General features: G+C 30.7%; 1 protein-coding gene across 1 annotated transcript; it reads right to left on the reverse strand.

The window, feature by feature from the left end:
• Nucleotides 1-1,840: 1,840 nt before the first annotated feature.
• LOC143083578 (basic phospholipase A2 PA-9C-like) lies at nucleotides 1,841-21,978 on the reverse strand. The gene is made up of 7 exons (XM_076259842.1): nucleotides 21,868-21,978; nucleotides 9,167-9,185; nucleotides 8,470-8,518; nucleotides 6,254-6,340; nucleotides 5,561-5,711; nucleotides 4,537-4,649; nucleotides 1,841-3,292 (listed from the first exon to the last, which is right to left on the reverse strand). Exons 2-7 carry the CDS (start codon nucleotides 9,179-9,181, stop codon nucleotides 3,189-3,191), a joined length of 519 nt encoding a protein of 172 aa, XP_076115957.1. The 5' UTR covers nucleotides 9,182-9,185; nucleotides 21,868-21,978; the 3' UTR covers nucleotides 1,841-3,188.
• Between the last annotated feature and the right edge of the window lie 4,465 nt (nucleotides 21,979-26,443).

Consider the following 26,443-nt stretch of genomic DNA (forward strand, 5'->3'; position numbering starts at 1 on the left):
CCACAAAACACAATATAGAAAACTTAAGACGCCACACACGAATCCCATTAACAAATTAAGGTGATCCGAGGTACTCAGATGGAAAGCAGATTCTTCCTCACATGGGGAACCAGTTGTTGTATAAATGCCAACTCTACTTAGGATAACATGTCTTGTCAGGTTACTTCTAGTAGAGCATTTGCATTATTTACGTATCAGGATACGTGCACGGATCTACATATACGTATCGAACAGATTTATTTACAATAATGATTTTACCCCGATCTCAATTAAAATTAAATGCATTATAAAATATTTTCATCGGGACCAACTTGACTTAATTTATCCTTTCCTCATATACGTGTTAAACGATACGTCGATACGAATACGCCAGCAAATACTTGATTAATACAAATGCTCTAGTTGTGTGTTTCTGCTAATCTTCTTCTTTTCTTTTATTTCATATATTTTTAATACAACACTTGAAACAAATATGAAATCCTTCTTATTTTTGCTCATAACTTGCGATAGTAAAAAAAGGTGCCAATTTGTAAAAAAGAGGATCAATTAAATAAACTCATCATAGATTCCAGGACTAAATTTTATATATACGCCAGACGCGCGTGTCGTCTACAAAAAACTCATCAGTGACGCTCGAATCCCAAAAAGTTGAAAAAAAGCCAAATAAAGTACGAAAGAGACATTCAAACTCGCAAGTCAAAAATAAATTGACAACGTAGAAAAGCGACGAAAAGACGTGCACACATTTACCAACAACAAAAAAGAAAGAGAAATCATACTATAAACTGCGGGACACCAGTGTCACCAAAGGAGTTATTGGCAAGGCAATTTAAATGGTAAAAAACAATCATTTACATCATGTACGTAGCAATTATATATGACAACAACATACAAAAGCACACCACACAGCAGTACACGAAAAACAACACAACATAGAAAACTATAGACTGAGCAACATAAATGTCCATAAAAACCAGGAGGTACCTCACGTAAATTAATCCTGCTCCATATATGACACCCGCATAGTTGATCACACAGCAGTACACGAAAAACAACACAACATAGAAAACTATAGACTGAGCAACTTAAATATCAATAAAAACCAGGAGTTACCTCACGTGATTCGTATATTAAATTAATCCTGCTCCATATGTGACACCCGCATAGTTGATCACATAGCAGTACACGAAAAACAACACAACATAGAAAACTATAGACTGAGCAACATAAATGTCCATAAAAACCAGGATTTACCTCATGTAAATTAATCCTGCTCCATATATGACACCCGCATAGTTGATCACACAGCAGTACACGAAAAACAACACAACATAGAAAACTATAGACTGAGCAACATAAATGTCAATAAAAACCGGGAGTTACAACATGTGATTCGTACATTAAATGAATCCTGCTCCATATGTGACACCGACTTGTAGATCATCTAAAAAAGACCCGTGATAAGTGTAATTCGGTAGGGTCACATTCATGAGAAAAGATGACGGGATTGTAGAACATCCGTCGTCATCTGTGAAGCAACTCGTGAAGACGTTTGTAAGATTTACGAAGGAATGATTTCAACTTTACTATGTGTGCCAACTGAGAGATAGATATTCCATATACAGGCGCTGCTTGAATGTTGCTACATACATGTATGAGATTTTCAAATCCATAAATTATAGTTTGTTCCTTAGCATTTCGAAAAATACTATGTTTTATCTAAATTTTCAAATGTATGTTAAATACACGGTCTCAATGTAGCATTATTAAAATGTATATGTACATGTACGAACGGACGGATGACAGGATTACTATCAGATGCGGAAGTGATGGACGAAAGAACATGCAATTCTCTTTTATAAAAACAAGGTACTAAGTATACAAGAAGATAATTGATGCGAAGATAAAAATGTTTTACAGTGTTTTTCTTTGTACGAACTTTTTGGTACTGTTATCAAAATAATTAAAGAATGAAAGAATAACAGTTAAATTAATTAATTCTGGATTAGTTTCAATCAAATATAAGATGACCAACAATTTTCAGATTATTAGTTACATTTGCAGATCACAAGTAACAATTTTCAAATCATATAGTAACAATTTCGAGATCATAAGTAACAATTTCAAGATCATAAGTAACAATTTTCATATCATAAGTTACAATTTCCACAGATCATAAGTTACAATTTCCAGATCATAAGTAACAAAATTCCCAGATCATAAGTTACAATTTCCATAGTTCATAAGTAACAATTTTTAGATCATAAGTAACGATTTGTAGATCAGTGTCGCTTTTGTTAAAACTATATGAATCATAGGTTAATATACGTTATACTTTTAACAATCATAAGATTTATAAGATTACTATAAAATGAATGGAAAATCAAAATATTTTTAAGATCAGATATAGATTATGTAATACAAAGATATAACTACTTGAATGCTCATCGGAAACGGAAGCCCTAATCTTACAACAATTCCATAGTATGTACTCGGATAAACCAATCCCATAATTTCATTCGGCAATCCTCGGTAGAATCCGCTACTCTCGGAATCGAACGAGTTGAGACGAATGCCCATAATTCAGGTGATTATACTGGTGTTCCACCCACAGAGTTAACATTTTGACACTTTGATGAAATTCCACGTACACACGTGTATGTTCCTCACAAATTTAAACATACTGTACGGTCTGGTTTTTATTTTGTGGCGTAAAAGAAATAAACGTAAGAAAAGCGAGTGTGTAGTTTCCGAAAAAAAAAAATATATCCAATTTTTCAATAGAAGCCTTTTGTTAGTTAGAATAGAATAAATATGATGAAACCTTTGTCACAAATTAATATAAATTCATAAAGCCTTAATTTTTATAAATAATTGTTATGCACTGGTTAGGCTTATAAGATCAGGGCTTCAGTTACATCTAATCAAAGTAAACAAACATGATATACAGTAACTGTAAACCAGCTTATTTACGACGATACTTAATTCACATTTAGCCTTTTCTAGTCCACTTTGCAATTTCATGTATTTATTTGTCGATTTTCATATTTACCTGTGTAGAAGGATAAGGAAAGTGTTAAGTTTTAAATTTTTACGACTATTTATTTTAGCGTTGTTTTCTACATGCTTAAGCCGCAAAAATAAATCGTTCTCAAAAATAAGTTGGTTTACAGTATGTGATCAATACATTAACAGATGTTATAGTTTGCTGGATTGTACGTGTTTCTGTGTAGACAATCTATAAACACCTTATCACATCTACACACTCTGTATTTACAGGAACCATGACTATCTGAAAGTAAAAACAAAGATGGATGAGTATAAAAAAGTAAAATCACAAAAATACTGAACTCCGAGCAAAATTCAAAACGGAAAGTCCTTAATCAAACGACAAATTAAATTTAAAAGCTAAAACATACCAAACGAATGGACAACTGTCACATTCCTGACTTGGTACAGACATTTTCTAAAGTAGAAAATGGTGGATTTAACCTGGTTTTATAGCTAGCTAAACCTCTCACTTGTATGACAGTCACTTAAAATTCGATTATATTGACATAGATAAGTGAAGGAATAATTTCAAAAAGACGTACATTTGGCAATTTGATTTTAGCATTTTTTTCTAATCGGGCGAACAAAAGTAAATTGATAACATATACATAGTACTAGTTCTGAATATTCTATTAATGCAACCTATCTTCTTTTTGGCACATCATATATATTTTACAACTTTGACCACTTTAATATGCATTATGTTTGCTACTATGGAAACACTATGATTTGTATGGGCTGTTCTTATTTTATCCCACGTCGAGTGTTTTTGATGAACGATTCACCTCACGTTAGAAGATAAAAATGACGATGTAGCTCGTGGTAAAATATTTAGCATTAGTGGCCAACTCATGGCATATGCACAATAAATTCAAGACCCCCTTTCCGCCCCCATGAAATATATTCTTGAATATAAATCTTACCGTCTTCTTTAATTCCATTTGTTGAGTCCATCAACTCAAAAAGATGAAAGTAATTAAGGTGGTTAAGATGGTGCGTTAAAGTTATAACCTTAAACCTATCTCCTAAAAGTAGTAAGCATATATGAGCTTACCAAGTAAAAAAACCCAGAAAAATGAGAAAAATTAGGACTTATGTTTTTACAGAAACAAAATAATGAATAATAGCGCAATTAATATCACGTTATGTAATATATTCTTTTTAGAAACCTGAAATATAGCATATGAAAACTTACTTTTTATTACATGATCAGTCCAGAAGCCAGGAATTTCCAAGGGACATTTTTTTTGGGGGGGGGGGGGAGGGGCGGGTTTACATGGACATCATGATTAACTTTAGCGGTTACAATTTAAATTGAACATCGACTTTAATAGCGCTTATTTGTTTTCAAGGGGGTGATCGTGCTAACCCCTCACAATCCCATGTTTACGAATATGCTTATTTAACAATACCATAGGTCTCTCTTCTATTGAATTTTACACTGTCACAGAATATGGCCATTTTGGAAAGTCTTTACATACTCACCTTTGCAGTCAACTGTCCTCTGATTCAAAATCTTGTAGTTATAATGTGTCCATTTAGTCCGGCACCACCAGTCTTCTTCATCCCCATAGCATTTGTCATGAGCTTGACAGCACCTCAAATTTATAACTTATACTTATTATTTAAATTCGACCACACATTGTAATATCTCTTCATCACTCTTACATTGAACATCATAATTTCTAATAGTTTTTGATGAAAAACTGTTTAAAGTAGTACTCTGTTAATAAAAAGAAATTCCTGAGGTACAACCTACATTTATTAGCTCATGGTTAGGTCACCTGCATAAAGATGTTGCATCTGCATTACATTTTGTAGGAACATGGTAAATGTATAACAATAGCTTACATGAAATTGTAGTAACATGAGCAATACGACGGGTGACACATATGGAGCAGGATCTGCCTACCCGTTCAGAGCACCCGAGATCACCCCTAGTTTTGGTGGGGTTTGTGTTGCTCTGTCTTTAGTTTTCTATTTTGTGTGTTGTGTACTATGTTTTGTCTGTTTGTCTTTTTTGTTTTAGTCATGGCTTTGTTTTATTTTCGACTTACGAATTTGGTTATAACTCTGGTGTCTTTCGCATCTCTTTAACATAGTGCTTCGTAAAAGAAATCCAAAGTTTGGTTTCTGGTATCAAATTACTTAAACCGTACTATCGTCTTAACTTCCTATTCTTTTTTTTTAGATTGTTTCCATTTTATTTGGTTACAAAAGTACAGTTTCCTTTTTTAAAAATTAACATGACCCATTTTCATGTTATAAGGATTGCAATTGAGTAGTATTTAAACCTTAAACTATAAGGATATTTGGTTTCCTTACTAAACATGCACGTCAAAAATGTAATACTGCTGTTACCATCCAAATTTCCAATAGACATGAAAATGTAAAACATGCGTTGAATGCATTTTTGGATTCCAAAATGACAGTTGATGAGTTCGCTTTCACTCGAGACATAGCATTGAAATAATGACAATCTCATATGAAGACACATCCATAAACTTACCGATCTATACCATCTACTGGTGTACCTGCACCACCGAATCCACAATAACAACCATAATCAAGAAGTTCGATACCACGTCTGTATCCAAAAATTGCGATCATCAGATTGGAAAAATTCCACATCGCCTTCTTACTTATTTTACTATGTACATCTGAAGCAGACAATTATTAAGTCAAGATTTTTTCCATTGATTTCTGATGCTTTTTATCAAAAAACAACATATTATCAGTTAGTTTTGTAAATTGAAAGTTTTATTTAAAGGTGACCGTCCTTTTCCAACATAATCAAAAGAGAAGTTACGGTATGATTAGTACCACAATGATCGTACGAACTGCAGGACTATTTATATTAAACGTACAGATTCAAAAAGTATTGTCAATTCCCGGGTTATTCAGCAATGCTCAGACAGTACGAGTATGACACATTAAATCGTTACTGTGCCAAACATTGTAATAATTTGACTCACAGAAGATGAGAAATTATAAAGAGCTCAAAAAGCTGTCCGAAAAGATAATATCGAAGTATAGAATTATGAAATTTCTAAAAACAAATGGTATGTGACGCTTGTATTTCAGTATATCTCGTGTTTTCTTAATTCTTATTTATCAATTAAGCTTCCTTTAAGTTATGTTTTATACAGTCATTTAGAAAATCTCCGAAACAACAGTAAAATATATTTGTATTTAAAATTACCAGCTTGATCATCCAATGCGTTGACATCATCTAATTCTGATCTTTCCATATAATTCATCACTTCACTCAAAACACCTTTGGAATAACCTGAAGTATTTATGATGTCTTTATTCCAAAACCAAGCTTTGTTTATATGATACTTACAATGTTTGACAAATTAAGCATGCATGCACCACATGACATATACATACACAGATATGCATTTTGTATTATGAAAGTTGTAATATTTTTCTTTTGGGTTAAATCACTTAATCATATTACAATAATATGTATAACGCATGCGACATATATAAAATATTAAAAAATAACTAATTTGAACCACGAGACTGCTTGGCTAATTGGAAGCGAATGCTATACAATGAGAGGTTTAGCTTGATATAAAACCAGGTTTAATCCACCATTTTCACATATGAAAATGCATGTAGCAATTAAGGAGTATGACAGTTAATATCCATTCGTTTGATGTGTTTTGGTTTTGATTTTGTCATTTGTTTATGGACTTTCCATTTTTTCAAATTTCCTCGTAGTTCGGTATATTTGTTATTTTACTTTTTACAAAGATTGCTAACTTCGTGTATACTTTTTTGTACATATAAACATTGTATTAATTTAAGAGGTTTGTTTCCACATATTGTATGTCCCATTTTGTCGGCATAATTAAAATATTATAATAGAATTATAAACAAATTGTTCAGAGAACAATTGAAGGTCTTTCCACATCAAATAAATTTTGAAAAGAAGCTAGTTACTTTATACTGATGCGATACATAAGTGGTTTCTATTTACTTTTAAGTGAAATAAGGAAGATAATTAGCTACTTCCGATGAAGTAAATGTCACTTCCGGTATAATTTGAAAGCTTTTTTTACACTGACTGTAAACCAGGAGATAATTGGCCACTTCCGGTTTATCGAAAGTCACTCCTAGTATAAAGTGATAAGTTAATGTATCTAAATTACAAAATATATAGATTCCGAGAACTTTTTCAATAAAAAAATGCCAAAAAGATACTTCCGGTTTTCTCAAAGTCACTTCCGGTTGTCCTTTGGTCAAGGTTATATGTCACCCAACCATTTATTAAAGGTCATATGGCTTAATAATGAACCAAGTTGAAGTATAATCAATTCACCTTATAATTAGACATTTCAGGGGCACTAACTCCTATAAGAAGCCATTAGATTGTTTCAAACTAAAAGTAACATATCTTCATAACCATAAAGCAATCATTTTGCACTTGTTCTTTTTTACATATCTTTTAAACAGTTGGAGAAAATGCTAAAACAAGCTAAAGTCAAAATTGAGAACTTGACCTTTAACTTTGACCTTGACCTCACTTTCTAAGTTAGGACCTAGGGGCATCAAATAAAAACATTCCAGGGTTATACGGTTAACGGTTTATGAGTTAATAACACATACCGACACATTTATTTTGTAAAGGTAGATAACTCAAATATTTCATCGCTTCGATTCAAAATAGCCAAAAATTCCTCAGGAGGTTACGAACAATTTGTATAAGAAAATTTGTCGATATCTGTTTTTGTTACGAAAAAGATGCACACATATGATAAACAGGATGAAATATATTTTTATAACACCCATCGAGCAATGTGAAAAAACTTACACATAAGAGAACAACCGGCTTGGTACAGACGTTGTCCGATAAAGATGTTGGATTAAACCTTGTTTAAAAGCTATTGAAAACTATTATCTCTTTACTTGAAATATTTATTTTTTCTTTTAAATTGCTGACTATATTCTTATTGTACAACATTTTCCATCATTTATATAATGCTTTAAATGGCATAGTGTATGCAGTGGAAGCTGTAAATATCATTCTGCCATATTGTGTGAATGCATACTAGTTCAAAAATGTCTGAACACATCTAAATATATGCACCTTGTGATTTAAGTGTGGCCAGATCTATTTGTAATATTATACACATAGTTTGTTCACTGTCAACCAATAAATAAGAAAACAAATTTTAGTTACATGTACTGAAAACCAACTAATTTTCGCGGATACCTTATTTCGCGTTTCACCCTTTTTAAGTTACTTCGCGACTATTTAATTTCGCAATTTTCTCATTTACTTGGTGAAATTTAATAAGACATGATTCGAGTTTTACATATTCGGGATGATTCATATTCGCGTTATTTTTCTACTCGCGAAAATAAATCACTCGCGAAAATAAGTTGGTTTACAGTATCAAAGTTTACCTGGTGGGCTGGATTGCACTGCGACACAGAGAACACACGCAGTAATATACTGAAATATTCAAACAAGAAAATTACGTATTAATTAGCTTGATATCGAATACAAGAGATATAACAAATTATTTCAAGATGTTATATCAAAGTTTATCACTTTTGAAAGAGTACATCAAATTAGTAAATGAAAACAAATTTTGAATATACTTTTGGCATCCTTTGAAAACAAACAATGTTTCTTCTACGTGTACCTTTGTGCATGTTTTATTGTGCAACACTAGAGATAAAAAATAACATTGTGATACTTAAAACTAGAAAAACTTACAACGCCATGGTAAAAGAAAGACAAAATGACTAATATGTTTTTTAAACAATACATAGTAAAATGTTGACAGTAATACGAATTACACAAAAAGCAGAGATTAACTTAAATGGTCCCATATGATAAGCAATCCATACTCCACATGTGACCAAGTCATGTTGCTCATTCAACTTAACGTTCTTAAAAAATGTCTAAAACAGTGATGTTATAATCATATGTAAGCGGGCAAGATTGAAACATATTCGTGACAATACAAAATACACAAAATGACAATAGGGAATAATTGTATTCGCTATCAGAAAAACATTTAAACATCTGTAGAAACCATTGATGAAATGTATATCAGTTTTAAATTAGTTCGCCTTTTGTAATTAATATACTTACGTGTAAGGTTAGCATCTTTCTCGATAAAAAAAAATTAAAAAAATTATGAGAATGAATGAATGATTTTAGATACAGTATTGCCGATATTTTTTGTCGTGAATATCAAATTCGTTTTACCAACATTATTTTAAACAAATTCGATTACAACTATGCTTGTTAATATAGTCATTATTTACATATTACTCTTCAAAGGTTTTATATTTTTGGAAAAAAAAAGGAAGCTTCTCTTACCTGTTATATTTTTATCTAACGTTGATAAATTAATTAAATTCATTAAAACCATAATTGGTCCAATTATGGTTTTAATGATATAATCATGATTTAACCGATTGATTTCTTTTTATTATTTTTATTAAAATGCAATATAAATATATTTTTCAATTCTTTTATAATATTTCTCTTTTCTTAACCAGATTTTTGTGGAGAACAAATTGAGGACAATTCAACCTTTGCTTTTTTTGTTGTTGATTAGATCAGAATAATTGTCAATGGTGTATTGACTAACTACATGGCATACTTATTTTGAATCTCCAATTGTTTAAAACCGGTTTATATAATCTTTTTGTTGCACGCAACATTCTTAAAAGTGTGCAATATAACTACAAGTATAGCAAGGTAAATACTATCACAATGGGGAATAGTCAATTCGTACATGATAAAACTGACACCCTTTTATACTAATTGTACTTAAAAACCACTACAGTGTAAACGAATCTTATCTGTAACCCAAATCATTCACGTAATACAAAGTGAATACTGTACACTTCAATAGATTGAAGATATATTTCATAATTGCATATAATACAGTTTGTCAAGTTAAAAATTCATAAATCAGGTGATAACAAATGACACTCATTTAAATGCATATTTGGATACAACACGTTTTTGTATCACATTTCATTTTAAAACTATCGACAATATATAACAGGGTCAGAACATGCAACGGTTGTGTCATTAACATGGATTCTCTGTAAATATCAACCATGCCACATATAGGTCGTGGCAGGCATAGTCTCAGAAAAGCTTCAAACTTTGTCAGTTAATATACTTTTATGTATAAATGAAAAAAATATATTGATATTGTTGCTATGGACCATGGTTGCCATGGTAACAGGATATTCTAATTTTACCTTCAAATTTGCTCTTTTTCAACTATGAAATAGGTCTACTTTGGGCATTAATATCCACTTAAATAGCAATATATTGGTAAAAATACCTATAATTTATATGAATATCATTACAAATTGATATAATGATTGAATTTAAAAATATAAAATATTTTATGTTACCCTGATTTGATCCTTGGATACATGGAAGAGTTCAACAGGTATATAAAATACCCAATTTAGACAGTTTTTGAGGATGTGTAGCAAGCATACGCATCCAAGTTGGAATATGGCATTATACTTTCCTTTGAGGCAGCATATTATAGTTTCGATATATGGAATAAAATTCTTGGGGATCTTGTTTCCAAGAGCGGTAACCATGGAAACAAAAAAGTTAAATTTTCAAATTTTTATCAGTTTTTTCATTACAAAATGCAATTAAAAAGTTAACTAATAACTTATTTAATCTTACATCACCGTTTATTTATTATTTACAGGAGAAATTCAACTTAATGACAAATAATAGGTCTGTTGCTATGGAAACAGGGCTTTCAAAATTGAAATTTTTTAGCGAAATATTGTAAAAATTTGTAAAATCTGCAAATTTAGAAAAAAACCAAGATTAAAACAATTTGAGAATTATAATGACATTATACAGACTAAAGTTTAAGTTCAACTTAAATCTGGCAATGAAAATGGTTACCATGGAAACATATGGATTATATCTGGAGATCTGCAATAAAGTCTAACATGTCTTTTTTTTTACGCAAATCAACATCAACACTATTTATTTGTTGCAATAATTTTGAAATGTAAATATTTAAAATGCTAAAACATATCTCATGTAAACATTAGAAATGGTTTCAATGTTGTCAAGATGTTTGCTATAGCCTTGATATGCAAAAGAAGACTACTAGTTCACAGATTTAATTTGAAGCAACCATTTTGTCTTACTAAAACAAATGATTTGATGAGCATTTCATCAAAATAGATTAAAGAGATAAACAAAACTCATCTTACGAATATAAGAGACTGTAGACATGGCAATAAAGGTGAATTGATCAGAAATGCCAACTGCAATTTTGATGAATAACATAAAAGTGACAGCAGACACAGACAAAATAAAGTTTTTTATTCATAAATAATGCATTCACTATTTACAAAGAACACTAATATCTAGTTTTTATTGGCCAAAAAAGCCTTTAGGGCACCTCCTCCTTTAAACAAAAGAATTAAAACTAAAAATATTTTAACTGTTATTTGATTCCAAAAGTACTTTATATTTTTTTCCTGTTTCTTTTCGCTGCTGCTACATAATCTTCAGAATTACTAAGTCTTTTTCTCTATCTGTCAAAGGCCGGAAAAATGAAGTAACGTGTTGGTCTGATCAAAATGCTCCTTTTTGTGCATGTTGTATAAAGAGGAATTTCTTATCTCATCAGCAGCCACTTAAGGATCTACCTTGTTACCACTCGCCTTTCCATATTAGATTTTTCAGTCATGTACAATATATTGCCTTAGTTGTTGACTTAATGTCACTCGGGATTTATTGACTTGGATGCCCATCCCATTTGAAGAACTTTATCTGAATTAAGTGCCAGTGAATTATTTGTTGATTCTAAAGATATAGACTTTTCAGGCTGATTTGAAATTATTTTATCTGCATACAATCTTTTTGCTGTTTCTGATATTTTCATTTTTACATCATTTTACAAAGAATTGACTATGTTGTATGAGGACATGCTCTTCACTGCTGCTTTTGTTGAGAATTCTCGTGTGCAGCTGTCTTCGGGACATCTAAAATGGTAATTCTTGCTTCCCTAGTACATGTAGTATATGTAGTACAGTTTTCTCGATTTCCATTCTCTGAAATAAAAAAAGTATTTAAACATTAAAGCTGTCACATTAAAGCTCACAATTTTTGTTAAATTGGGAAAAAAATCAATTTGATGAGGCCTCTTGTAACACTTTAAAACTAAAAGTGTATTTTAGTTACATACTATGTAGACGGGCATATTATCAGGAAATTATGATTCAATTTTTTTTCTCTAGATTTTCATGATATTCTGGTGTGTGGTTTTAGAGGAGTTGTTATAAAAATCTTGCAGTAGTATATTGAGGCAAATAAGTTCAAAGGGGCATAACTCCTAGAAACTAGAGGCTCTTAAGAGCCTGTGTCGCTCACCTTGGTCTATGTGCAATTTAAACAAAGGACACAGATGGATTCATGACAAAATTGTGTTTTGGTGATGGTGATGTGTTTGTAAATCTTACTTTACTAAATTCTTGCTACTTAGAATTTTCTCTATCTATAATGAACTTGAGATACAGTAAATATTTTGTAAAAATTTACAACCAGATGCTCCGCAGGGCGCAGCCTTATACGACCGCAGAGTTCGAACCCTGAACATTGGGGCAAGTATGGACACAACATTCAAGCTTGATACAGCTCTGAATTTAGATTGTGATTAAATAGTTGACACAACACAAGTTTCTGACACATAATGAATGTGGTCTAAACTTGAACTTAAAAACTTTAAATTTTAAATTGGACATTACCTATTATGGTCCAATATCCAAAATCAAAATACATGGTTAGATTCAGCATATAAAAGAACCCCAATAATTCAATTTTTTATGAAATCAAATAAAGTTCAAATTTGGACCCTTTAGACCTCAATGTGGACCAATTTTTGATAACCAGGCCCAAACATCAAAAATCTAAATACATGGTTAGATTAAGCATATATCAAAGAACCCCATATATACAATTTTTGTTGAAATCAAACAAAGTTTAATTTTGGACCCCAATTTGGACCAACTTGAAAACTGTGCCTATAATCAAAAATCTAAATACATGTTTAGATTCAGCATATCAAAGAACCCTAAGGTTTCAATTTTTGTTGATATCAAACAAAGTTTAATTTTGGACCACGATTTGAACCAACTTGAAAACTGGGCCCATAATAAAAATTATTAGTACATGTTTAGATTCAGCATATCAAAAACACCCAAGGATTCAATTTTTGTTGAAATCAAACAAAGTTTAATGTTGGACCACGATTTGGACCAATTTGAAAACTGGGCCCATAATAAAAAATCTAAGTACATGTTTAGATTCAGCATATCAAAGAACCCCAAGAATTCAATTTTTGTTGAAATCAAACAAAGTTTAATTTTGGACCCTGATTTGGACTAACTTAAAAACTGGGCCTATAATCAAAAATCTAAGTACATGTCTAGATTCAGCATATCAAAGAACCCCAAGGATTCAATTTTTGTTAAAATCAAACTTAGTTTAATTTTGGACCCTTTGGACCTTAATGTAGACCAATTTGAAAACAGGACCAAAAATTAAGAATCTACATACACAGTTAGATTCGGCATATCAAAGAACCCCAATTATTCAATTTTTGATGAAATCAAACAAAGTTTAATTTTGGACCCTTTGGGCCCCTTATTCCTAAACTGTTGGGACCAAAACTCCTAAAATAATCCCAACCTTCCTGTTATAGTCATAAACCTTGTGTTTAAATTTCATAGATTTAAAATTACTTATACTAAAGTTATGGTGCGAAAACCAAGAAATATGCTTATTTGGGCCCCTTTTTGGCCCCTAATTCATAAACTGTTGGGACCTCAACTCCCAAAATCAATCCCAACCTTCCTTTTGTGGTCATAAACCTTGTGTTTAAATTTCATAGAATTCTATTCTGAAGGGCAATAACTCCTTCAGGGGTCAACTGAACATTTTGGTCATGTTCACTTATTTGTAGATCTAACTCTGCTGAACATTATTGCTGTTTACAGTTTGTCTCTATCTATAATAATATTCAAGATACAAACCAAAAACTGCAAAATTTCCTTAAAATTACTAATTACTAACTTTGTTGCATGGGGTTTAATAAGAATCAGTTGATATCAACTAACCTATTCTGAGTAACATTGTTCTATTTTTTTTAAAGCAAACAAATGTACTTGAAATACAAATTGCCAAAAAAATATTTTCATACCTAAATAACTGAGCAATCCGTCCAAGGATTCCAGCTTCATGGAATTACAAATAGAAGAATCTGAAGTTTGACTCAAATCAGCTTGCTCATTTTTACTTATTTCCTGACTAAATGTATCTTCTGGGATTAACAATGGAACACCTTTCACTGGTATTGTCTGAAATAAAATAAAAATATAAGGAGAAATTACAATAAAAGTATAATTCTTTACTACATATATTTGTTTTAAAGTGTGTAATAACAATGAATAATTGTATTATTTAAGCTTCATGTTTTTCAATTTAAGTGATATAAATCTAATATATTTTTTTAAATAAATCAATGATTTTTTTGTATTTCAGTAAATGGCTTAAAATGCTTGTATTTTGGACATGTAAATAAAATAAATAGGGAATGTGTCCATGGGACACTGATGATGGTTCTGCTTACATATCATATAAAGTTATAGTAACATAACTGAAGTACAGTAAAAGTGACACTACCCAAATTTAGTACTTGATCTGAATTTTGTGGTAAAAGGGATTTAGTACTTGATCTGAATTTTGTGGTAAAAGGGATTTTGTATCACTTTCATAACATTTGGTTAAGGCAAACTTGAGTTAGAGAAGGGAAACAAAAAAATCAGCAATTTTTCCATTTTTAAAGGAGTATAACTCTAGATTGGTTAAAATGACATACTTCAATTCAAACTTGATCTGTGTTTTGTGGTAATAAGCATTGTGTATAAGTTTAATAAAATTTGGTTTGAAGGAAACAAAAGTTAGAGAACGGACAACAAAAACCAGTAATTGTTTTCCCATATAGAAAAAGACATAACTCTGAAAAAATCAAAGTGACACAACCAAAATTTAAATTTCATCTTTAATAAGCATTGTGTATAAGTTTGATTACATTTGGTTAAGGTAAACTAAAGTTATAGAGCGGAAACCAAATTTGGGACGAAGGTACAGACGGACAAAGGTTAAACTTAATAAGAATTTAGGAATGAAACTTATAGTTTGGGTTTTATTGATTTAATAGTATAATAGACAGTTAAAAACTGTTTAGCACTTTTCTTTAAAATCATAAAGTGCTTTCATGATTAGGATAATTGTCCCTATATTTAAGTTATTTGTTTTAAGTTTTTTGCTTATTCCAATATTTCCAGTTAAGGATATGTATTGCCATGTTTTATTTATTGGATGTTTATTCCAATTGTTCCTGTTGAGGATTTCTGTTTTCCAATTTCAATTGAATTTCCTATGTTCCATGTTACAGATATTTATTTCTATTTTTCATGTTAAGGATGTTTATTCATATTATTCTTACTTGGGATGTAAAATCCTATGTTTCATGTTAGATATTTATTCCCAGGTTTCATGTTAAGGACATTTATTCTTTGAATCATGTTAAGGATATCTATTTTCAGTTTTTATGTGAAGAATATTTACTCAAATGTTTCTTGCTAAAGGTATTTATTGCAATGTTTCATGGAAAGCATATTTTTTTCTATGATCTATATTCAAGATATTTATTCCTAGATTTCATGTTAGAGATGTTTATTCCAATGTTTGATGTCAGGCATATTTATTCTCATGTTTCATGTTAGGAATATTTATTCCCATATTTTATGTTAAGAATATTTATTCCTTTGTCTCATATTAAGGATAATTATTTACTTGTTTTATGTAAAGGATTTTTATTCCTATGTTTCATGTTAAGGATATATATTCCCATGTTTTATGTTAATAATAATTAATCCCAGATTTCATGTTAAGGATATCTATTCCTATGATTTAAGTTTAGGCCTAAACAATATTAGAATGTTTATTCACAATTTTCCTTATAAATGACAAAGCTGGTTTCAGTCAGTATTTTTCAGCCTCCTTAATTGACATCAATACTGGTATCAGATCTTAGAGAGGTCAGATTTGAATATTCCAGTGAAGCAGTGCGGGAATTTTGGGGTAACCCCTTGTTTTTTTAATTGGGAAGTACTGGAACTATTCTTTCATAGTGTACTAGATCTACTCCTGAATCTTAATTACAGCTCTTTTATGTAAGCATTTAAAGCAAACCTTTGATCCACTTGCTTGCTATGTTTGTTTGTATTTATGTATGTATGTTTGCATTTATGTTTGTTTGTAAACAACAGGTATGTAGTCTGTTTCAGTCTGTCTACTATATACTGGAATTTGATGTTAATTTCTATTGTCCAATCAAGTCACAGCATATTAAACAGACTGAAACTCTGCCTATATATTGTTTGCAAACATTCAAGCAAATATAGCAAGTAAGTCTATGAAAGTTTTGTTTTACATGCTTTTATAGAATAGCTGTAACAGTGTTTTGCTATTTACCTGTCTTGCTCTTTTGATTGGACCTGAATCATCTAAAGCTGTGACTTGATCTATTTGAAAAAGAAAAAAAAAAGAAAATGCATATTTGGACAGTGAAGATCATAATTATTAATTAGTCTGTATTTCTAATTAAAATCATAAAAAAATAATACTAATACTAGTATGTGCCTAAAATAAGCATGCACAAACCACATTTAAATCAGAACCTTTTTCTTACTTTAAATATTTAAAAGACAACATACATGGACATGATGTATGCAACTAAAGGAGATACACTGTTGTTCAGTTGTATAGATTTCAACAAAATTAATTCATGTTTATGTCTTCTTCATAATTTTTTTTAAAGAAATAAACATACATGCATCAAATGTAAAATCATTACCATATACATGATATATACTGTATATAATACAAACCTTATTTACATTAAGAAGTTTAAATGTTGCACTGCTTTGTTTTGGCAATCTAGTAACCTTTGTCTACAGTCTCTGCAAACACATGTACCTGGAATTATAAAAGAATCACTAACTGTTTTACATAAACATTTTTATGGTCATATGTTTTTATAACTATTGTTTAATTAGGATTTATTTAAAAAGTATATACAGTATTTAATTTAGCATGTCACTTTACTGTATGTGGTTACAACTTGACCTGGTCAGCACAGCATCTTAATTCAAATACACAAAAAGGAAGCATAACCTATTTGTGTCATTTTGGTCTCTTGTGAACAGTTGTCTCATTGGCAATCATACCACATCTTCTTTTTTTATACAAACATGTACATATAAATGTGCTACATTTTGTACATAAGTCATGTATGTAGACAATTTTTCATATTTTCATTCTCAAAGAAAGTGACTTAAAACCCACTCATAAAGGTCCTTATAGAATTTTTAACTTGTGGTTGTTAGATATTTTATATTTAATGAATGAATGAAGATAAAAATGTACTTCCCTGGCAAGGAACTGTATACAAAGCAAACATACACTTTGAATAAAATAAATTTGGTCATCATGGTCATGGAAATAGATTGAAAAAGTCACTGAAAAAGTTGGTCATCATTTCCACCTGGAAAACAAGCTTTATGCAACTTTCCTAGATCATGAGCAAGGCCTATACAATTTGGACAAAGAAATAACATGCAAAGAAATGGGACAGCCCCTCTTATTATTATAATGGCTTATGCCTAATGGAACACATGTCTTTGCAAAAAATAGAAATTTATAATTTAGTTAAAACTATGCTTACCTGTTTCAAGTTGAAGGACTAGTCCATGAAGTATATTTATAGTCTCCACATTAGACAGTGACAGTTCTGTCACATCATTTTTTTAGCATCAGACGGTTCATGTCATACATGTAGGAGTTGATCAAAACGGAACTTCACTTAGTTTCCCCCTTTTTCTTTTTTTCATTGTTTCCAAGTACATTGAACAATGGCTTGAACATATTTGTAAATTTCATGAAGTGACGGGAGCAAATCACATTCTGTACAAACAGAATCTTGTTCATCATGCATATATGGTCACCATCACAATTTTCACATGTTCTCTCAAGTTTGTTATGACTTTCATGTCCTCTGAACATACATTGACATAGTAAAGGCTTATCATTGTTATAAAACTGACCAGCCATTATGAAGCATGTATACAGATATATTTTAGAATTAAATGTAAAGTGTAAAATATGTTGATTTAAAGAAGCAAAACATGTTGCAGACGTCTGTCTCCATTTTTTGTGTAGATAAACAAATGACTTTTTCTATTTTTAAACTTTGGTGAGTTCTAAAAAGGGAAATAACTCTTGTAGATTTCAGGCAATTTTTGGCATTTTAATCTAATTTTTATAAAAAAAAATCTAATGAGCCCCAAAAATGTTTTTGCAGAAATGAGAAATATCAATCTTTTGGAATAAAAGCTATTTTTTAGTTTATTCAGGAATGGATGCGTTTTTTCATAAATTAGGAAAAAAGTTGGTTCATAATTGCATTAGAATATGCTAAAATTCATACTACTTACCTAGATTAAAAATGTCAATTTGAGTTTAATATCAGAAAAAGTGAGAAAAAAAGTCACTGAACAAGTATTTAAAAGAAATTGAAATGATATAAACTGCACCAAACATATTATGCTGTATATAAGTCACTGTAAGCCGAGAATAGCAAAAATCAGCTATTTTCAACATTTTAAAGCCTGTTGCCATGGTAACCATACATAATTCAGGGTGACATGTACAGACTTTTTTTCATATTTTATATCAATGTTTGTTGTCAGAAAGTTTAAACAAAATCGGTGACCACCCGTGCCCAACTTTGGTTGACGGTTACAGAGAATGGGTGTTAATTTGTATGCGATATTTGATGCTCAATCCTTAATTTTAGGTATTTAAATTCGTATTTGTGAGTTTATTTGTTCGTTTTTTAACAGGTTAGGAATGATTTATGTCGACTTAGCGAGTTTGTTTTTATAGGATATTTAAACATTAGCCACGGTATAAACAGTTTTGACTATGATATTGTCGAGTGTCAAGAATTAATTTCATTTATCAGTAGATCAGTAGAATAAATTTTAGTATTCAGTTTTATATGTTTCCCCTAATAAAATGCATTGAATGAAACAAACACTGAATAAAAAACCAATTCAAACACAGATTATATTTTGTATCCCAGTAGAAAGTTGACATCCGTTTACACAAGAATAACAGGTGAAATATATTTAACAGCAATACTGAAGCCATCTTTTGCTGCAGGAATTAAATGTTGAAGTCCATTTTAGAACCATTTTTTTTCTAAAGTTTTGCCAAATAAAGCTAAAGTTAACTTTTCCCTAAAGAAAATAATCCATAGTATTGTGGCAGTTAGGATTATTATGTCATTATTATTTCCCTTGTTGAAAACTCTAAATTTCATATTTCTTTATTTGATGATTTAGATGAAGCTTATTCAATACATATCTGTTGAATTGAATAGATATTGTTATTTAGAATTCATTGGTTAAAGATATTTATTTATATTCTAAAGTGTTATATTTGCATCGTCACAAAACCTTTGATTACCTTCTGCGATTAACTTATATATTTTATACAATGGGTTTGAAATTATTACTTTGAATCCTCTGAGAACTGACATTCAGTCCAACCACAAAAACCATTAATAAAGATAAAAAAAACCACAAAAGCCAAGTTTTCTAACAACCCATTAGATTAGAATATAGCCATGTGCCTTCTTAAAAGTGGTTACATTGAAGTCAATGAATGCTCCATTTCTACTTTTGGCTTTACATGATAAAAGTTGTATTTTGTTGATTAAATTATTATATATTGTTTTTGCTTTTCAGTTTTCATTTACATAGATATTTTATAGCGCTTTTACATTTGGCATCTGTCGTTTTCGTACACATCAGTTTACAAACTAGAATTAGCTGTGGTCCGCATCCCCGAATTTCCATCAAAATTGCTCCTGCTACAGTATTTTGAAAAATTCCAAGTTTGGAAAACAAGTAATTTGTTCTTAAAGAAACTTTAACTGTTAAATTTAAAGTCAAACTTACAAAATTTAAAAAGAAGCAAGCGTTTTTATTTAACAGCTTATACATAAAGAAAAACCAAGATGGTGTATGAGTGCCAATAAGACAACTTTCCATCCAAATCACAATTTGTGAATTTAAAGAAAACCATTATAGATCAAATACGGTCTTCAACACGGAGGCTTTGCTGATACCGAACAGCAAGCTATAAAGGGCCAAACACAATGATTAGTGTAAAACCATTTAAACTGGAAAACAAACGGCCTTATCTACATAAGAAACGAGAAATTAGTGGCACTTATGAACCACATCAACAAACGATTAACACAAAACATCAGGTTCCTGACATAGGCTAGGACAGGTGCAATAAATGCAGCGGGTTTAAACGTGTTAATAGACGCCCACCTTCACAATTCTAACATAGTAGTGTAAAATCTCAACATAGAAATACAATATATGTATAATATCAATTTTACTCTCCCTCTATGGTCCGTAAAGGGTCAGTAGTGACCGGCCGTATATCGAATTTATCGCACACAGGACTTGTCTTGCCTCGTTTTGTAGAAAAATAAAAAATGAAATAAAACAAAATCAATGGATGACGTTACCATAAACAGTAGACGTGACTTCTAAGACCACGTGACGACGTTAATCCAATAACAGCGTAATAATTTACCTGCGGTGCGATAATATTAGATATCGTTACTCAATTAAAAGACATATTAACGACATCAGGGGATACATTGAGCATGGAAATGTGGAATGCGTCAAAGAGACAACAACCCAACCGAAGAGTAGAACACAGCCGAAGGCCACTAAATGGGTCTTCAATACAGCGTCCCGCACCCGGGGGTGTGTTTCAGTTGGCCTCTAAACATAAATGTGTACTAGTTCAATGATAATGGTTGTCATACTAAACTTCGAAATATATAAAAGAAAATGAAATAAAAAATTATACCAGACTAATAAAGGCCAGACTCCTAACTAAGGACAGGCTAAACAATCAGGTGGCGTTAAACATGTTTTTTTTTTAGATCTCTACCCTCCCCGTATACTTCTAGTCAATGAGAAAAAAACAAACACACATATACTGAATGAATAAATTTGATCCACGGCACAAAAAGAATACAAAATCAATAAAACAAGGAGGTTAGATTTAAAGGAATATCAGAACGCTTATTTAAGAATTACATATACAAGCAATACAAAAGGTCACTTTCATTTAAATTCACGATGTTCCTGAAAATCCGTCATATTTGATAAATAATGCATGTATATATTGTAGAAGTAGTAGAAAAATTCTCAAACAATAATTGCTGATTACAAATCACAAAAAAGTTTCTACGGTACACTTAATTTTGAAACAGTGTAATTTGTGTTTACTACAGCTAGTACTGTATACGAGTCATGTTTCTACTGTCCACACTTCATATTTTGTAAACAGTTGAAGAAGTTGCTTTAAAAAAAAAGCTTATTAAAAGTCTAAATGTTCAAATCATCAATTCCAGTTTTTTTTCGCTTTTCTTCAATTCTTCCAACATGCTACATGAATGAAGCTTGTCACTGAGAAAAAATAATGCATGTAACATAAAAATCTTCACAAAATGTTCATGCTAATAATGAAAATAAATAAAATACGTCTACAAAAGATTTTATTTAATCTTGACACCACAAGTATCTACAAATATGCAAACATTTTTGATAAATTGTCTTTACCTGAAATCCTAGGTACGATGAGCAGCAGTCTATGTTTCAGGCTGAAGTGGTTTTAACATAATACATTTTTGTATTTATCCTTCTCCATTGTGATGTCACTGAGGTTTAAATGAAAAAAAAACACATGATACTTTGATGTCATGTTTTTTTTTCATGTAAAAGTCGTACTGTGGTTTTTATTCACATAACAAACAGTTTCAATGAAAAATAAATTGGATTTTTTTTTACAAAATAAGCATTTTTACAATGCATTAAATCTTAGCAAGTTGTTAAAAACACTGTTAGGACATAGTGTGACATATATAAACACATACTAATATAACTTTCATCCCCATATTTTAGCAATATTGCACATGTTTTTTTTTCATTCACATTTATTGATAGTTAGTTAATCGAGTACGACTTTGACTAGCTTCAGGTCAGGAATATGACAGTTGTTTCCCAGTCGGTTGAGGGGTTTTATCTTTGATTTTGACATTTGTTTAGAAACTTTCCGTTTTGAGTTTTCCTCGGAGTTCAAAATTTTTTGTGATTTCACTTTTTTATACATTTTATGTGTATCATTGAAGTGGAAGCGAATATAGTAAACATCTTTGGTGTCGTTTCAAAACAGCTATTCTATAACGTAAAGGCATCAGTTGCAGTTTCGAAGCTGATGATACAAAAATAAAGGCAAAAGTAGTATACCCTTGTTCGAAATTCATCAATCGATTGAGAAAAAAACAAATCTGGGTTACAAACTAAAATTGAGGAAAACACATAAAAATATCAGAGGACAACTACGACACAACAGAAACACAACACTAAAATGTAACACACATACACAGAAACGAACTATAATATCACTTAATCTACTACGCCATGTTTTGTCATGTATTGCTTAAAAATGCATTAGATCTTGTACCCGAAAATGGACCTTAAAGAGTTTCCCGCTCGTTTGGCATATTGTTTTTGTGCGGAAAGTACTTTTTCGTAAATGAAAAATTAATATAAGGGAAATGAAATGATCTTAAATGGTAATAACATGTATCATGAAGTATTAACACGCACTTGTGTATCACTGAATTATATTTAACAATGCATTTAAATACATGTAGCAAGGTAAATTAAAAAAAAGGAGGAAGGCTACTGACAGCAGACAAAAGACAAACGCTCGACTATATGAACCAAAGGAACAATTGAAAAACAAATTTAAAATTTTTTACTTGGTTTAGCAAGTAAATTCCTAGTTCATATGTGCTTTTATTTGCAAGAAATGAATATACATACTATGAACTTCACTTTTGGTCAGTTTAAAAATATCTTTTTATCTAGACGGCCTTATTATATCAATATAAATCTCGATTTTATTGTAGCATATACATACGGTATCTGGGTATTGATGCCAGTTTTGCCGAACATAATCTAGATGAGCATTTCTGAAATGGTTCTCACCAATTTTACAAAGACATACAACTTTTACGTGTACACCTATTGATACTGGAAAACTGACAAATTTAAACATTGTCATCAAATTGAACTAGTGAATAACACTTGGTATGCAACGATATATACATATCGTTAAGAAATGCATACCAAATACACAAATATGTTTTCTTCGCTGTTACACACTGGCTGACGAAACATCGACTGAGGCACTTATAGTATTTCATCAAACAAATTATAAAGAGTTATACTAATTTATTCAACTCTGATCTGCCATGGTTATGCTATGGATGACTCATTTATCAAGTAAAGGTTTCATGTCTACTTTTAGATCTTTTATATCAACACAATGCTTTTCAAGGTTTGGCATTATCATATAACATTCAAAGTGTAAAAAAAGAATAATCACAAAAATACTTAACTCTGAATAAATTCTAAACGAAAAGTCCCTAATCAAATGGCAAAATCAAGATTTATAACACGTCAAACGAATGGATTAAAAATGTCATATTCCTGATTTGGTACAGACATTTTCTTATGTCTGAAATGGTGGAATTAACCTTGTTTTCTAGTACAAAAAACACAACATAGAAAACTAAAGACTGAGCAACACGAACCCCGACAAATACTGGGGTCATGTTCTACGAAAGGTTAGGTAAATCCTGTTCCTCATATGGCTCCCGTTCATATTAAAATTTGTTATAAGTAATTCGACAAATCACAAGTAAACCCCTTGTTTCTATAATTCTTATTATGTTTTGTTTTTCAGAAAATATTGTTTTCGTTTTGATTTGTTTTGTTAAAACATTGTTTTCTGAGAAAAAAAAAATATATATATAACAATAAGAAGTAAAATGCAGCTTAAATTGCACGTTTTCAAAATTGTACATGTTGTGCTTGTCTAAGCTCTGCTTATCCACAAATCAAACAGACTTCATATTGTTCTCATTGTAAACTCGACTGTGACCTGCATCAAGGGTTTGAATAACGTAGTATTATTAAATGATTTAAATCTCACGTTGGGGAAGCCTGTTGAGATGGTTTTTCATTGCACCCAATAATCATACAAATGTGTATTATCATTATAGTTAAGTTAATATTACAATGTATCGTGACAATAAATAAACTTCTATTCATTTTAAATCCATCATTGTTTGTTTTCAAACACAACTGTACTGCATCGTATCTGATAAATGATCACCGTCGTGTGGTATTTTGGACCACATCATTTATATGAATACTGTCTGTAGTTGTTGATTCAATTTTAAATATATTATATGATAAAGTGTTTTAAACATGTTAAAATTGACTGTGGGAAAAATATAAATATCTCAGGTCAGACAGAAGAGTCCGTTAATAACAAAGAACATTGATTTAAATGCATAACTGCATACAAACCGATTGTGTAACATTTTTTTTATTATAACGCTATTGACAATATATTACAGCTCAGCACATACAATGATTACGTAAACAATTTTGATATGGTTTTTGTTGCTCAATCTTTACTTCCTATTATGATAATACATGTTTTGTAGAAGAAAAAAAAAACCTTGAGTGTTCGTTTTTTATAAGGTATTGAATTGAATGACGTCTGTCGACTCGATTTTCAAGACCAATATAAGCAGACGACAAGGATAATATTTCTATGCGAGCACCTCTTTCTCAAAATGTGTTGAATCAACAAAAGTTTGAAAATAGATAAAATACGAATATTAATGTTTTGTTTTTATCATGTCACTACACCTCTATCAAATAATAAAAACAACTGTTTCTGATTGTGTTCATACATGAAATCGTAGGCACTTAAGTGAGTAGCGATATAATTTTTCAGTCTTAAATGGTTTCAAGTAAACATGTTTTCGTATGTATTCATTCCATATAATTGCGATTCTACTAATTCAAACATTTAATGACACCATTTGGCCCCTCTTTATTTTTACTGATATGCCATGTTTTCCCAATTCAAATGGCGTCGTGATATTTATTCACATATGTTGTTCAATGATGCTGTTGATATATCAAGCTTAGGCTTATTGGTGAAATTAATCAAAAATTACATAGAAGTAGTCAAAACTTTCGTAATTTTGGGACCTTTGTGCATTTCAATGTCATATTGATTAGGCATTTAAAACTTTTCCTATTCGGGTTTCAATGATGAGAAAAATGCGTGTCTGGTTTACAAAATATCAACCCTGTTATCTTTGATTAGTTTATTTAAAACCACAGAGTCGATGCCATTGCTGGTGGAGATTTTCTCTCTTGGGTAGCAGTAGTCAGCACTTCCTTTTTTAACATGAAATATCATTCAAACAAATAGATAGAAAATAAACTGAGAACGCCATGGCGAAAAAAGAAAAGAGACAAACAGACAAATAAGATGCACAAGACAGAAGATACAAAACAAATGACCAAATAACACGAACCCAACCTCAAAACTATGGTTGGTCTCAGGTGCTCCAGAAGGGCAGGCAAATAGTGATCCACATGTGGCACCCGTCGTGTTGCTCATGTTAATTGATATTGTCTTATTCATAAATCAATCCGTAACCGAATTATAAATTTTCAAAAAACTATTAAATGTGTATCGCAAGAATAAAATACATAAGCTTTATATGGCAAAACTATTTAGATGTGTGGTTCCCTAATACTCTTCAGCTTCGTAATTTGTTATCATTTTTATTGATTTGCATGTCTACAAAAGTCACAGGTAGAAAGTTTTAATTTTGGCATCAATGATTGGTTTATTGTATTGTTCAAATTCATTAGTAATATATTTACCATAGCATTTCTTCAAAAATGGACAAAAACGACACAACAATACATTGTCATTAACCTTTACATTGAACAAATTGTTTTCACCAACTGGTGACAACAAGCATTATATCGATATTAAGTCGTTCATCTCCAATTAAGAGCTACCGACATTTTTCATGTACCTGTTTTTATTACTACCTTTAGCGTATATGTAATATAAATACATACGTTATAATATTGTATTAAGATTATGTCATAGATCACACTTGATTGTCAGTGTATGTTTTCTTATCTTTATAGCGAGTTAACTCATTTTAACTGATATTGTATAGTGTGTCTTTTTTGTGTTAAAATGTTACAATACTATTTCTGGTTAAGGTGAATGTTGGCCCGA

The sequence above is a fragment of the Mytilus galloprovincialis genome, chromosome 7 (assembly GCF_965363235.1).
Source record: "Mytilus galloprovincialis chromosome 7, xbMytGall1.hap1.1, whole genome shotgun sequence".
NCBI lineage: Eukaryota > Metazoa > Mollusca > Bivalvia > Mytilida > Mytilidae > Mytilus > Mytilus galloprovincialis.